Source organism: Littorina saxatilis, linkage group LG1, assembly GCF_037325665.1.
Source record: "Littorina saxatilis isolate snail1 linkage group LG1, US_GU_Lsax_2.0, whole genome shotgun sequence".
In the NCBI taxonomy this organism is placed as follows: domain Eukaryota; kingdom Metazoa; phylum Mollusca; class Gastropoda; order Littorinimorpha; family Littorinidae; genus Littorina; species Littorina saxatilis.
Window position 1 is genome coordinate 80,619,747 of NC_090245.1, and position 15,571 is coordinate 80,635,317.

The 15,571-nt window shown below is 40.4% G+C and overlaps 1 protein-coding gene across 1 annotated transcript in view; it reads left to right on the top strand.

Annotated features, from left to right (window-relative positions):
* The window catches only part of LOC138981054 (nuclear cap-binding protein subunit 1-like), a 33,418-nt gene that overhangs the window by 6,637 nt on the left and 11,210 nt on the right, over window positions 1-15,571 (top strand). Inside the window, exons 3-17 of the mRNA XM_070353860.1 lie at window positions 208-308; window positions 1,290-1,374; window positions 4,823-4,894; window positions 5,100-5,207; window positions 6,605-6,652; window positions 6,982-7,055; window positions 7,425-7,494; window positions 7,874-8,089; window positions 8,821-8,918; window positions 9,908-10,079; window positions 10,862-10,926; window positions 12,147-12,284; window positions 12,709-12,812; window positions 13,485-13,610; window positions 15,381-15,480. Of these exons, the coding sequence (XP_070209961.1) occupies window positions 208-308; window positions 1,290-1,374; window positions 4,823-4,894; window positions 5,100-5,207; window positions 6,605-6,652; window positions 6,982-7,055; window positions 7,425-7,494; window positions 7,874-8,089; window positions 8,821-8,918; window positions 9,908-10,079; window positions 10,862-10,926; window positions 12,147-12,284; window positions 12,709-12,812; window positions 13,485-13,610; window positions 15,381-15,480 (1,577 nt within the window). The remainder of the gene's footprint in view (window positions 1-207; window positions 309-1,289; window positions 1,375-4,822; window positions 4,895-5,099; window positions 5,208-6,604; window positions 6,653-6,981; window positions 7,056-7,424; window positions 7,495-7,873; window positions 8,090-8,820; window positions 8,919-9,907; window positions 10,080-10,861; window positions 10,927-12,146; window positions 12,285-12,708; window positions 12,813-13,484; window positions 13,611-15,380; window positions 15,481-15,571) is intronic.

The following is a 15,571-nucleotide window of genomic DNA, read 5'->3' on the forward strand; positions in this document are numbered from 1 at the left end:
CAACACATACAAAGTATTTTGTATTGTTTTTCAAGACCTATGATTTTAATCAAAACTTTGTGTAAAGGCGTCTGAGAGAAACAGAGTCACATAGACTGCCTTGATTTGAAATCTTCATGGGGAAACTTTTGTCCTGTAACAGTTGATTAAATTAACTTCTGGCTAGTTAATCGTAAACTAAACATTCTATTGTTTTCACTTTTACAGAGCACTTCTTCCCTGGAGAGCAACTTGGAAGGTCTGGCAAGTGTGCTGGAAGCTGATCTTCCAAACTACAAGGTCAAGATCATGCGCATTCTTTGTGGGTGGTAAGTAATTTTTAACCCATCCTGTGCAATTTTAACAGGGCCCATATGTATCCTAAAAGAGAAGTCAAATTTGTGACAAATCTAAGGAGACATTATACTCTTTAAGTCTGTTGTGTTTTTTGTGATGTTGGTAAAGTGAAACAATCATATAATCTTTGTTTTATCGTTTTTGAGTCACTTGAGAAAAAGTGACTATGTAATCGGTCAGTGTTAGTCTGTCCGGCCGGCCGTCCGGCCGTCCGTAGACACCACCTTAACGTTGGACTTTTCTCGGAAACTATCAAAGCGATCGGGCTCATATTTTGTTTAGTCGTGACCTCCAATGACCTCTACACTTTAACGATGGTTTCGTTGACCTTTGACCTTTTTCAAGGTCACAGGTCAGCGTCAAAGGAAAAATTAGACATTTTATATCTTTGACAAAGTTCATCGGATGTGATTGAAACTTTGTAGGATTATTCTTTACATCAAAGTATTTACATCTGTAGCCTTTTACGAACGTTATCAGAAAAACAAGGGAGATAACTAGCCTTTTCTGTTCGGCAACACACAACTTAACGTTGGGCTTTTCTCGGAAACTATAAAAGTGACCGGGCTCAAATTTTATGTGAACGTGACTCATTGTGTTGTGAATAGCAATTTCTTCCTGTCCATCTGATGCCTCATATAATATTCAGAACTGCGAAAGTGACTCGATCGAGCGTTTGCTCTTCTTGTTTACTGTAAACAAGAGGTGTGACATTTTAGGTGGTGAAAGGGCACTTTTGCTTGAAGTGAATGCAAACAGAAAAGTGAGATGAAGATCTATGCATGAACCTTATTTAGCTTTTATGCATTATGATTTGTATGTTTCCTTGTATATTTGTCAAGATTGTGTGTGTGGTGACTGAAACAAAAGAAGCGAAAAGTGTATGATAGTACTGATTTGCTTCAAAAATTGAAAAGTGTATGATGATACTGATTTGCTTCAACGGTGTGCAGTGTGGTGGACCTGCCTGAAAAGCAGACTGTGTACACCACCCTGGTGGGGCTGCTCAACGCCAAGAATTACACCTGTGGAGGAGAGGTCAGTAGATCCATGCTGAGCACATTTTCATCCTGTGTTCAGATTGGGAAGCCAGTAGGGCAATTCCAGCGTCACTGACGTGGCATTCACACAAAAAAATCAGACATTATTTGCCATAAAAGCAATATTCATGCAGCTTTTATTAACTCAAATTTGTGCAGAGATTTCCCCAAACCGGTAGGAAACCCAAGGTGAAAAATGTTAAGGTAAAAATAGCTAAGGGTACTTAACTTGATTTTGAAAAAACGTCACTGACGTGGCAAAAATGCTCACTTGCATTTCACTCACTAAGCGAAATTCTAAAATTCTATGAGTTTAGGCAACCAAATCATGTGATTTTTGGTCAAGACATATCATACTTACTGAACTATGAAAAAAATTGCAAATATCAAATGTATCCTTCCCACAAGCGGTTAATATGTAGCGTCACTGACGTGGCACTTGAGCGTCACTGACGTGGCACGTGTGAATTCAATGTTCAATAGTAATACTTTTTGTGTGTTAAAATATAGGTAGTTTCACACGGACGATTTTTAACTGATTATTGATCTTCTCAGCCATTGTTGAACCACTATACGGCTCTTTGTCTCTCCGTCCGTCTGTCCGTTGGTCCGCCCGTTTGTCTACCGACACCATGATTGCCCATCTAAATAACTTGTGAACTAATGATTTGAATTGGACATTTTCTACATATATTGATACACATTAATGAAACATACACCTCCAGCAAACTTATTTAAAGTATTCCGGGTCAAGGTCACTTCTCAAGGTCACCGGTCAAGGTCACTCGATGCAAAGTCAGAAGTGCCTGAGCGAAGTAGACGCCTTAAGATGGCCTTATTTGGGGTTGGTTTTAAGCTCAGATTTGTCACCTTTTTTGATGTCTTGGAAACAATAAAATGTCTTGACACAAAGTCTTGTTTTCATAGAGGGAATAACCAGAAATCACAAGGAGTAAAATCAGGCCTGTAGAGTGTGCGAGGCAAAGATGGGATTATTTAGACTTTAAGGAATGGAGTTACGGCCCTTATTGTGTGGAGACTGGCATTGTCATGGAAGAGAAGGGAAGTCTGGGTTTCGCAGTTTAGTCGTTGACTGCTGAACTCGTGAGTAAGTTTGGGTAATAAGGTTTCTGCATAGTATGTGACAGTGACAGTTCTGTTAGCAGACAGAATATCGACAGCAACAAGACCTTGGTGATCGCAAAATACAGCGAATAGCACTGTTTCTACTTTGAAAACCTTGCATACAAATGTGTTGCATCACGTCATTGGGGTCCAATCGCGCTTTGTTTTGTGTTTTCTGGCAATAATATAGAAGGAAACCAAAGTCTCATTATCAGTGACTACATTCATCACAAGTTTGGGTCTACTTCTTTCAAAACGGTTGAGCGGATCGCGTGCAACAGGAACCTGTTGCTTCTTCCGTTTCCCTGTCAGCTTATCCATTTTGCGGCCAAATTTTCAAACTGAAGGTCATTGTGTAGAATTCTGCGGACTGTTCTATATGAAAGTTTAAGCCAGGCACTTTATACTCGTATGTGCACGTTTAATTTTAGTTTTGTAAGTTTTGATACAGCAGCTACATTCGTCTTGTTTGAAGAGTTCTCGGAAGTCTTTTTGGCTATTCAGAGTTGTTTCTTTTTTCCCCAGTTTTGATTTCCGTTTTATTTTGTCAGATTGTAGAATATGAAGCAGCATTGATTCATGTAACTTTCTTCACCTTTGTAGAAATTTCCTTTGCGTCATTACCTAGCTACACTCTTGCTCAGAAGTGGAGTTGTTCATGGTGCTTGACAAAAGACCCCGTTTTGAAGCATAGTCCAAAAGTGACCTAGTTTGATTCCTCGTCATTTATGACGTAGCAACCTAATGACGTCATCTCTGAAAGGTTAACCAGTTAAATGTTATACCTTTCCAATGATATATTACTTAAGATGATCAGTTACCTGAAACATTTATAAAAGCGATTTGATCATTGTTTTTGGGAGCATATCTCCCACAAATCACTCGGTTTAATTGCACTAAATGTTAAAAATAAAGGCCAAATGATCTCCTTTTTGTGCTCAGCTTTCTACAGTAACAACTGTGTTTACCTGAGTTAAAAAATAAAAGAATATCACAAAGAAATGTGTTAAAATCTACCAGTAACAAGTACACATGAAACCAAAGTGCCACAGACGTTACAAAACAGTGCCACGTCAGTGACGCACTTTGTGCACAACAAAATGGGGACAAACAAACATAAATCACATGGTTGGACTCCTCCATTGAAAAGCTAAGAAAACTCAAAAAAAGAAATAAATCAACGGATCGGTTCATCGCCGCAAAAAGTTTTTATACCCAAAACGTCACTGACGTGGCACCATTTTGGGGTGGAAAATGTTTTGAATATATCTCAAAAAGTATTATCATTAGATATTTGAAAAACAGATCAAACGATAGTTTAAGGCTTCTCTAGCAACTTTGACTAATTTTCGAAACCAAAACAATGAAAACTAGCACACGCGATGACATTCTTAAAAGTTGTCATAAATTGACTTCACACGGCGCGTTCCCAAATGGCATCAAAAACAAAATGGCGGCATGCAAGGGGAGTGAATAAGAGGCAAACGATGAATAGTATGAGTAATTATAAACATCTCTCATGGCATATGTACGATGAAAAAGACGTCAATTCCATTTTGAATTTCATGCTTAGGTGAGCATTTTTTTGGGAATTGCCCAGTAGCAAGAGATTGCTTACAGAAAGGTTGGGCAATGTCTATTGTTGTATCTGTGGGATGGTGGAGTGGAAGGGGGAGGGGGGGAGGGGGGCACAGATCAGGAAGCATTGAACTGAGATGCCAAGACAGGGGTTGCAGTCACTTGTCTTTTATTAACAGACACCAGAAGGCAGTGTACTTCACTCCTCAATGTACAGCCACACAGGTTTACACAACTCGTCAAAATGAAGTACAGAACTTCAAAACAATCTTCCGCCAAAAGGCACATCGCTGATGTAAAACCAGCTCTAACAACACTTTTTCCAAAATTAAGTTCGTTTCACTTGCTCCTCGAATACATCCTCCGCCAAAACAAAGTTAATGGCTCAAAGAACACTCCCTGTATAAATACAGTAACAGACTAACACAGTCATTGTTCAGTCACAAGTTGAACACCACCATTCAAAATCGCAAAAACCACACAAAGGTCTTCACAATACAAAATCACAAGGAGACTGCCCTAAGCCAACACTATCTATGATTAGAGCGTGCATCCTTTAAACAATCAACCAATGAAAATGCGGCATCCAAACACATGTACAACAACACAGCAACCCTGCGTGTCAATGGGTCAGGGGAGATAATTGGGTCCGAGACTGAAAGAGAGGAACAAGACATTAGACAGACAATGATCGTGATTCTCCACACTGATACATATCATTAACTCCTTGTGGATGGTTTCAGTTTGTGGAGATGCTGGTACGGAACCTGAAGGAATCACTGAAGAGTGGAGAATGGGAGAATGCACGGATGATGGTAAGTCAAGTTTATTGTACTGTTGTAGAATATGATTTTGAATGTATATTATTAACTGGGTGACATTCTTAAAATTATACTCCTTCCTCTCCACTTACTTAGTCGCTTGTTGTATTCATGCATATTTTTCCATGTTCACCTTGTAAGCACACTAAAGGTATGACAATGTGATACACTTCATAACAGATGCAATGTTGCTTTCCAGGTGCGCTTCTTGGCTGACTTGGTGAACTGCCATGTCCTTGTCGCGGCATCAGTGCTGCAAATGTTTGACAACTTTGTGGAGGTTACACTGGAGGATAACATTCCACAGGTTTGTCCTGCCGCTTTTTGCAATTACAATGGTCACTTACATTCTTATCGTCTGATAGTCATCTGGAATACTGTCAATCTTAACACAATCGTGGTGCGTGTAGAAGAAAGATGGCATAGTTTTTGCGAGAGAAGTATGACACAATGCTGAACAAAAGTATTGCTTGACACGTGATCAGTAAAAATACTATGTGTACAGTGGAGTCCAGCTATAACGAACCTGGGTATAACGAAATCCCGCTTTTAACGAACTGCCATTGATTTCCCGGCAGACAGCCTTCTATTTCTTACTTGTTACTTTCCGGCTACAACGAACCTTTTGAACTCATTTGCATAACGAACCCCTCTTATAACAAACACGTTTTCATCGCCCCAGAGCCGTTTTGTCTCTAAAAGTCACAAGGCTACAACGAACTGATGTCAATAATTGTCTCCAAAGACAAAAATACACAAAAATACACAAACACAAGTAAAAGTATACTGGTAACAAACGGTCGAAGAATGAAAATAAGCCGCACATCAAAGGAAGAATACAGAGTGGAAATATGTGTGCTCTGTGTGTGCGGCGAGATCAAAGGCAGGTCCATTGTGATGCCTTGTTTATAGACACTGACCTTCTTCCCAGGGGTCAATGACCCAGTTTTAGCTATGAGAGGTGGTTCCCCTGTCATATCTGAGAGAGGAAACACTTCCTGCACCGGGGTCAGTGACCGAGTTTAACCTATGGGGCGGTCTCTTTGATGTCTTGAGAGGAAACATGGCCAGGGTAGTACCTAGTAGCTGAAACATGCATTATCACAAGTTGTTTGACTGGTACTCAGGCGGTCTCTTTGATTTTTTTCGTATTTTGATACACTCGAGGAAAAAAGTCGCGCCTTATGACCCGGAAAATACGGTACATGCTTTTACACGACTTTTTAAATTTTACTTCTAAAATTACAGTAAAGTGAACATTTGAACTATGCCTCTCTATGGATTATATTATGAAGCTGTTGAAAACATGCAGAGATTGTACTCTCCAAGGAAAGATCGATGGGACGATCATTTGAAGGTGAGTGGGAAAACTTGTCTTGAGGCCATTTAGGGTTGAAAACTCTACAGCGAATTACTGATATAACGAACTAAAATGTATCTCCCTTGAGATTTGTTGTACCCGTTGTACTCCACTGTAGTTGTCTGCCACTCTATCTTGAGCTGTTGATGAAGACTGAGTGGGGGGAAAAAAGAATAACTTTGATAGCAAAAATGCATTACATTTTGTATATGATTTATATGTTATGCTAACAAACTAATTAAAATATGGCCTGGGAGTTGTACAATTCGGTCTGCATGCTGTTGTTCTAAATTTTATCTGAAATCAAAATTGGGATTTGAGCTGTATGTGTGAACTTGTTACAGGTGCGATCTGATGTGTACGTTTACATGGTCCTTTCTTCTCTGCCATGGGTAAGTTTTTTCTTTATATTTAGTGATTGTCCTGCCCTGAATGTAAGATAATTATATAAAAAATCCATGTGTTAACTGTTATGGCTTTCGTCTGAAAGAATATCTTTTAGCACCGATTTGTGTAAAATGCATGTGAATTAAGCTTGCAAAATAGTGATGAATTTTTTTTTATAGCATGCACTAAGTATATGCTCACATCCTTACAACAGCAGCAACAACAACAAAAACCCAGAAGGTTTAACCACCCAAAATACTTCAGTTCAGATGAATTCAGCCTCAGAGTGTTAACACGGACTGTCATGCAATAATGTTGTTTGCTGTCTGCGCAGGTTGGTCGTGAGCTGTTTGAAAAGAAAGAGACAGAGCTGAACAAACTACTGGACACAGTGGATGCCTACATCAGGTTTGTAGTTGATTTTCTCATTTAGCTTTTGAGTTTAGTCTTTAATTTTAATTTGCTTAGATTTTAAATGAGATTAGACATTTTCCAGAAATAATTGTTTATGTGCTGTGAAAGAGTTTTATTCCTTGAAGGTAAGGCGAGATCCAAACATGGCGATAGCGTTGCAATGAACATTGAGCTCTGATGTGTACGTTTCCGGAAAATACTGTCAAAATGCAGTGAACATCATCTCCTTGAATGAAGAAAACCCGATAAGGCTCACATCTATTTTAGCTAAAGAAGAAAATTGAGGAGTAAGGCTATCAATTAGTCTTTGAGCTTATGCTAAGCTAGTTTCTAGTGACTGAGTTATGCATGTATCATTTTCAGCAAACGACAAAAGATTCATGTGCCTGCTCTGAGAGTGTGGTCTGTGGATGAACCTCACCCTCAAGAAGAGGTGAGTGTGCCCCTTACTGAAGTGTATTGAGAAATGCATGTATGGTCCGTTTTAACTGTTGATTACAAGGTTTCTTCAGCGTGCATGAGTTTGCTTTGTAATAAGAATCTGTTTTAGTTTGTTGAATGGTCGTGCATGCAATTGCAAACCCGTGTTACTCTGTCTTTGTAGCACATTCAAAGAAGCTATCGTCAAAATCAGAAGCATCCTTTCTAACTATTGTACAATAAAAAAAAAAGTGTCATGCAGCTATAGAGCTTGAAAGAGTTGCAAACATTGCTGTACATTTTGATTGTGGACAAAGCGCTTCAGAATGAAGCCTCAGTATCGAGTTTAAAACGCATCAAACTAAACTGTAAACATTTGTATTTGTCCCCAGTACCTGGATTGCCTGTGGGCGCAGATTCGCAACTTGCGCAGCAACAAGTGGCTGGAGAAGCAGATTAATCGCCCGTACATGGCCTTTGACAGCGTTCTGTGTGACGCTCTGCAGCACACACTGCCACAGATTATTCCCCCTTCACACAACGACGAGATGGTGTATCCAATTCCTCGCATTGTCTTCAGGCTCTTTGACTACACTGATGTTCCAGAGGTTAGTTGACATTTTTTCTTTTTACTAAAAGCTTTCCATGGCAATGTTAAATAGTAATTCTGGTCTGCAGTGCGAAGTCTACTTTTTATGGGAGTGACTCTACTGTCTCCCACAGTCTTTCTTCCTTGCTGACCTCACAAAGTGAAAGGTGCATTCGAGGACAATTTCGTTGGCAGCCTGTAACAGCAAGTTTGATAGGCAGTCTGTAACATGAAGTTTGGTTGGCAGCCTGTAACATGAAGTTTGGTTGGCAGCCTGTAACATGAAGTTAGTTGGCAGCCTGTAACATGAAGTTTGGTTGGCAGCCTGTAACGTGAAGTTTCGTTGGCAGCCTGTAACGTGAAGTTGGTTGGCAGCCTGTAACGAGAAGTTTGGTTGGCAGCCTGTAACATGAAGTTTGGTTGGCAGCCTGTAACATGAAGTTGGTTGACAGCCTGTAACGTGAAGTTTGGTTGGCAGCCTGTAACGTGAAGTTTGGTTGGCAGCCTGTAACGTGAAGTTTAGTTGGCAGCCTGTAACAAATGTTTAAAAATAAGTCTGGTAACTGAGCTTCAATTTGATCAGCAGCCCATAACAAGCTGTTACCAGTCAATTATATTCACCTGACCTGAGAGGATGTATATTTTGCAATAGATGGGAGGTAACTGAGCCTTACTTTGATCAGGCAACCTACTTTGACAGATGTTAATTTTTAAAAAGAGTCATCTTATTTTGTAAATTTTGTTTTTCAGGGTACTGTGCTACCAGGCAGTCACGCCATTGAACGCTACCTGATTGAGGAACAAATTGATCGCATCATCCACACAAATTACAAGGAGCGCAAAGATTGGTCAGTGTTTGTGATTTTTTCAGGACAGAAAATGGCATGTGCATGCATAATTGGACTTTGTGCGAGGACAGGAGGTAAAGATGCCATCCTTCCTGTGTAAACGATCAAGTAAACCTCAGATTTCCCCAGGATTAAAATGTGGTAAGAGCATCGTTCTGCATGGACTGGTACCAAACATCAAAAGCCTGGCTGCTCTCTGTGTATGGTGAGAATATTTTGCTCAGTTAATTCGCGGATTGACATATGTGTCATGGAGGATTTTGATTCAGCAAAACAATCTCATTTGTAAGAGAAAGCCGTCAGATTGCTGATTTTTGGTGTGTGTCTAAGGAAGATGCTCTTACCACAAGCAAAAGCCTTGACAAATCTGTGATGGCGTGAATGATCACTTTTGCGGGAAGGAATGTACCTTTAAGATTGAGTTGATGGTCTGTTTTGTTTTACTGTACCGCAAATATTTGTCTCAGTCTGAAAGAAGATGTCATTCAACATTCTGTGTGCATGTTTGTGTGTAGTGTACACGGGGGCCCGGTAGCCGCTCAGTTGGTAGAGCACTGGACTTGTGATCGAAAGGTCGCAGGTTCGAATTCGGGCCGGGACGGACACGGGTCAGCTTTATGTGCAGACCCAGAGACGGAAGCCATGTCCCACCCCCGTGTCATCACAATGGCACGTAAAAGACCTTGGTCATTCTGCCATAAGTGCAGGTGGCTGAATACACCTAAACACGCAGACACCTGGGTAGCGCGACTCCGTTGCTGCTAGCTTTCCACTGGGAGGAAGCGACCCGAATTTCCCAGCGATGGGACAATAAAGTAATGAGAAATGAGAGAAATGAGCATGCTTTGAACGTTGAACTTGGTGAAACAATCACTCTTTTGTGTCACAAATACAGAATCACTGTCAGTTTACTCCCAGCACAACTGCATGAACTCCCACGACTGAATGAACACAAGCAGTCAAAGTTGTTGCCATTGTCTGTCTTCCAGTGCTGCTGCCTTGCTGAGCTACCCTGTGAAGAACCTGCCCCTCAACTACATGATTGTGGAGGTGATGTTTGCACAACTGTTCCAGCTGCCCTGCGCCCCATACATCGAGTTGTTCTACGGCTCAACGCTCATTGAACTGTGCAAACTTCAGCCCAGCTCTATGCCGCAAGTTGTATCCTTTTGATAACATCATGGTACAGTGGTACTTGCCATGTAGGGACACCCTTGGGACCCGTTAGAAATGGCCGTATATTGCAGGTGTCCTTCATGACAGGTTATTGGGTCAATACAACAGAAAAAGGGACATCAAATCATCCCAAAAATTCTATTATCTTTACAGGACTAGCAAATTCACACCAGTGGTCATACTCAAATGAAACTTTGGCACTACTTGTATCAATCATTTGTCTGTATGCATAAGAAGTCACACATTTGTGTGATGTAAGTCAACAATCCCATGAAGTTTGAGTGAAATGATACTTGAATGAATGCTTCAGTTGGGTTACAAAAGTTGTCACAATAATGTTTTGCACAGTTTACATTGTAAATCATTGCCCAAACAGGCACATTTTTGAAATGTTCTCAGAAGTACATGGTCTGTGAAGGATGGAAAGAAGGTAGAGAAGTGCTGGTATATATTCCTTTTTTTTCTTGTTTTAAAAATTCGGTCAATATTTGTATGCACATGCATTTTGTAATTAACCCCTGGTTGGATAAGGAAGAGAATTTTGTGATTTTCTCTGGGTTGACTGTGGTTTTATGCAAACTCATGGCTTATTTTTTGTGCACTGTAATCATCAAACACTATTTTGCATACTGAAGATCCAAGACTCATCCACAACATGCAGTCTGTCGTGAGGCTGAAACTTGAAGAGCCATTTTTTTCAGCATTAATAAGATTAATCATAGGCATGGGTCAGGTTGGCACTTCGTTGTTTCCTTGACTGCATATAGCTTGCCCAAGCGTCGGAGATGCTGTTTGAGAGAATTGACCACATGCACACAATTTGCATTGAAAGGTTAGTTCCTTCTGTCTGTTCACTTTTACATACCTGTATGCATGAATCCTGTTGTCAGGGATGTTGCTAGGCTTTATTTTCTTGGGCGAAATGGCCAGACAATTTCCAATTTACTCCCAGTTTTTCAGTTGTGTGCACAGTAAATTTGTGTCATGTTTCTGATAAATACGCCAGGGCAACTTCCATTTTTAAATGATTTTTATTTAGCTGGCAAGTTAACTGGTTCTTATATCCTGGTAGGACAGTGAAACCTCCATTTTAAGACCCTCTGTTTTGAGACCCTTTTTACATTTAGTCAAGTTTTGACTAAATGTTTTAACATAGAGGGGGGAATCGAGACGAGGGTCGTGGTGTATGTGTGTGTGTGTGTGTGTGTGTGTAGAGCGATTCAGACTAAACTACTGGGCCGATCTTTATGAAATTTGACATGAGAGTTCCTGGGTATGATATCCCCGGACATTTTTTTCCTTTTTTCGATAAATACCTTTGATGACGTCATATCCGGCTTTTTGTAAAAGTTGAGGCGGCACTGTCACACCCTCATTTTTCAATCAAATTGATTGAAATTTTGGCCAAGCAATCTTTGACGAAGGCCGGACTTCGGTATTGCATTTCAGCTTGGTGGCTTAAAAATTATTTAATGACTTTGGTCATTAAAAATCTGAAAATTGTAAAAAAAAAAAAAATTCTTTATAAAACGATCAAAATTTACGTTCATCTTATTCTTTATCATGTTCTGATTCTAAAAACATATAAGTATGTTATATTTGGATTAAAAACAAACTCTGAAAATTAAAAATATAAAAATTATCATCAAAATTAACTTTCCGAAATCGATTTAAAAGCAATTTCATCTTATTACTTGTCGGTTCCTGATTCTAAAAACATATAGATATGATATGTTTGGATTAAAAACACGCTCAGAAAGTTAAAACGAATAGAGGTACGGTAAAGCGTGCTATGAAGCACAGCGTTACCGCGTCAAACAGGCTCGTCACTTTCACTGCCTTTTGCACTAGCGGCGGACTACGTTCAGTTTCATTCTGTGAGTTCCACAGCTTGACTAAATGTAGTAATTTCGCCTTACGCGACTTGTTCTTTGTTCTTTCTGTTTGTAAAGTCTGTTAATGTACTTGTGCTTAGAAAATCCTGCTCTTTTGAGACCTAATTTTCTATATTAAAAAAGTGAAGGCCTTACAATTGTGATGGTTTTGTTACAGGCTTGTTCATTGGTTCGCGTACCACCTAAGCAACTTCCATTTCCGCTGGAGTTGGGAAGACTGGTCGGAAGTGACAAGCATGGACATTGGCATGCCCAAAGCCATGTTTGTGCGTGAAGTGCTGCTAAAGTGTATGAGGTGGGTTCTGAGATGCACAGCTTTACAAGCTTGCACTATTTTATGGACATATCACATGTACAATTGAGTGTTCCCCTCAACTTGCCTGCTCCTTTCATCCTAGTTCTTCAGTGTTTACTACCCCTAATCGTCCACCCCAACCCCAGAAAGTCTTGAAATATGTTGAATACAACTTAAAGAGGTTAAGTTTCTCCAACAGGACTGTTATTATTCATACTCACATATCTCTTCAGGTTGCAAGGGGCTGAAATAATAGCGTAACACAGCAGCTTAAAAAATTGTATGTGTTTTTTTTTAGATTTGACAGACATCTCCCACTTGTTGTCTCACAAGTGAATGATCGGTTGTTTGACATGTTTTTAAGGTTGATGAATTAGACTTTTATTAATAGAGAGTTTTAGTTCTAAGATTTTTTTTTTTACAGATTCTCATACCACCAGAATATTGTGGACAGTGTCCCTGCAACATTTACAACACTCCTTCCTGAAAAACCAGCGTCGGAGTACAAGTATGACAAGGAAGGCGCAGGTACGTTGTCATCTGCCAATAATAAACAAACAGGAATTCTTTTACATTTTTGGTAATGTTTAGCATTAATCTTCATGCAGATCCAGCATTGTGTGCTCTTTAAAATGGAATGGCTAAATCAAAATTCCATGATGACACAGACTTCTCTTCCTTATTTGAGTTGTTATTTTGTTGTGGTATAGTATTTATGTGTGTATTGCTTTGATCATATTTGCATTGTGTCAGAGATCTTTCCACACAGAAATGCAATGTATGATTTAATTTTGTTTGCACCAGAAAAATTAAGTGGTCAACCTTTAATGCAGAACAGTATGCAGTCAGGGTGAGGCATCTTAGTAGTACAGTGGTACCTGCGAAATGAGGGCCCTCTGATGAGAGGACACCTCAAGTGAAAGGACACTCTCTGTTGTCCCTTTATCTATTATCTCGACTAAAACATACCTATCATGATAGACCACCTGCAGTGTAGCGACATTTTGTCCTTTCATTGCCAGTACATACCACTTTAGTCTGGAAAGGTAACAAGGTAAGCGGCAGATACACTTGGAAGTCCGAGCTTTGATTACATTTAATAATGAAGATGACTGTGACGCTAGCAATTACATGATGACACTGCTCATACTTTGTGAAAATGAAGAAGATTAATAACTCATAGTTGTGTTCTGCTTGAAGGTTCCCTGCCTGGCACAATGGCCGCCCATCAGCTGATGAGTGCCATCAAGGCCAAGTGTACTCCTGACGAAGCCGCCCAGCTCTTAAGAGAACTGCCAAACAAGTTCCCCAATGGGGAAGATAATGGTCAGTAGCAGAACTTCTTCTTCTGCGTTCCAGAGCTTTATATTCTCAAGGTCACCTAATGATGAGAGATTTGCTTGCCACACTGTTTTTTACCCTGCCAAATGGGCAGCATGACGCCGTCTTCGAGGATGTGTGTGTTGGGTATCTGTGTTTTTAAACCTCTGGAGTTTTGCTGGAAAATTGGGATCTTTAACGTGCGCGTCAATCTCTGTACAAGCATTTGCCCATGAGGGTGGTGCACTACCATCTGTTTTGAGTCTGCGCTGAGCACTGACTCTGGGAAATACAGCAGACTTCCACTAACTCGCGGTCTTTGGGGTCCAAAGATTTTTGATCGCGATATATCCGATTCGCGATGCAGTTTGGGGTCCAATTGAAGGGAAGAAACCGCGTTCTCTTCTGAGTCAGAGAAAAACGCGGTTATTTCCCTTGTTGGTTACAAAAAGCCTGTGAGCGTCACGTTGGCGTGTGTGCGTTTGCCGTGTGAGTGTGTGTGTGTGTGCGTGCATGTGTGTATGTGCGTGCATGTGTGTGTGCACGCGCACACCTGGCATGTGGTTGTGCTACAATGTTCATGTGTATGTGTTACTGCGTTTCTCGCAAGTGTGACGCTTCTTTTGGCAACTAAGTTATCAAAAAATTAACTGCGATGACACGTTTTCTTTTATCAGCAGATGACGATTTCTTTTCTTTTTTTCTCTGACTCATACGTCGTCACAAACTTACTAGTTAATCAGACACAGACAGACACAGACGTACACTGTACACGTATAGCGACTCACTGCTGCACACACACACACTAACTGACAATGAACAGAACGCAAGCCATGGTGAATTACCACATTATTTTATTTCGTTTGCCACCTGCTATAACGCAAGAAGCTGAAGCACTTCATGGCGCCTGTAGAAAATCCGGGGCGTCTAGCTGAGATCGCGATTAGCGGGACTCGAGTGTTAAATTGCATGCCTGACTAGATTGCAGAAGACTGAAGCGCAGTTTAAGCACTTGATTGATGCCTGTGGCCACCCGGACCGTCTAGCAGAGATCGCAACTGATTAGCTGGACTCGAGTGTTCAACTGCACGCCTGACTGGCCATACTGACTGGTCAGACACTTAACCTCTATAGGCACGTGGCCAATTTGACGATACCGATCGTTGCATGAAAGTTCTTGACTGAGTGGGGCACGTGCGCGTGAAAGGTTTGTTTTTCTTTTGTTCGCAGGTCTCGATCAACCCGTAATGTACACAACCTGAAAACACACACACACGTAGAACACTATTTGGAGAGACTGATCGAGGGAGAGAAAGAGAGAGAGACTGATAAGATGAAATGACAATTTACTGCATAATGAAAGGCCATCGGACCCAGAGAGAGATAGCGTGGTTATGATGGAACATTTTTTCATGATCTGTACTCTTTTTTGGCCTTTACGTGACAAATTTTGTAAAAAAAATAAAAAATAAATAAAAAGGGCGTTCCTGTTTTTTTCGGGGTCCAAGAGGTCTCCGCGATATAGCCGAATTCGCGATTTAGTGGACCGCGAGTTAGTGGAAGTCTGCTGTACAACAAAAATCTCTGCCGTTCAATTCCATGCTAAATAGGACAACATTGATGTTTATATTTGTGTTATTTTATATGCTTAAAAGTTAAACTTGTTGTTTACGATTGGGATATAGTAACCTGCACAGGTTGAATTATTGTGAAACTTAGTAATTTTCTGTTAAGCTTGTGCTGTATGCTTTTAAACATTTACATTGTTCCTTTCAGATAATTCAACATACCACCCACTGAAAATTGATGTGTTTGTGTCAACACTGCTTTTCTTGGGGTCAAAGTCCTTCAGTCACTCCTTTGCTGCACTGGCCAAGTAAGTGTCTTGTACTCTATTATGTGCCATTCACTTAAAACATGTGCAAGAATGCAGATAGGCTAGAAGTCATAGCAAAGGATCATGAATA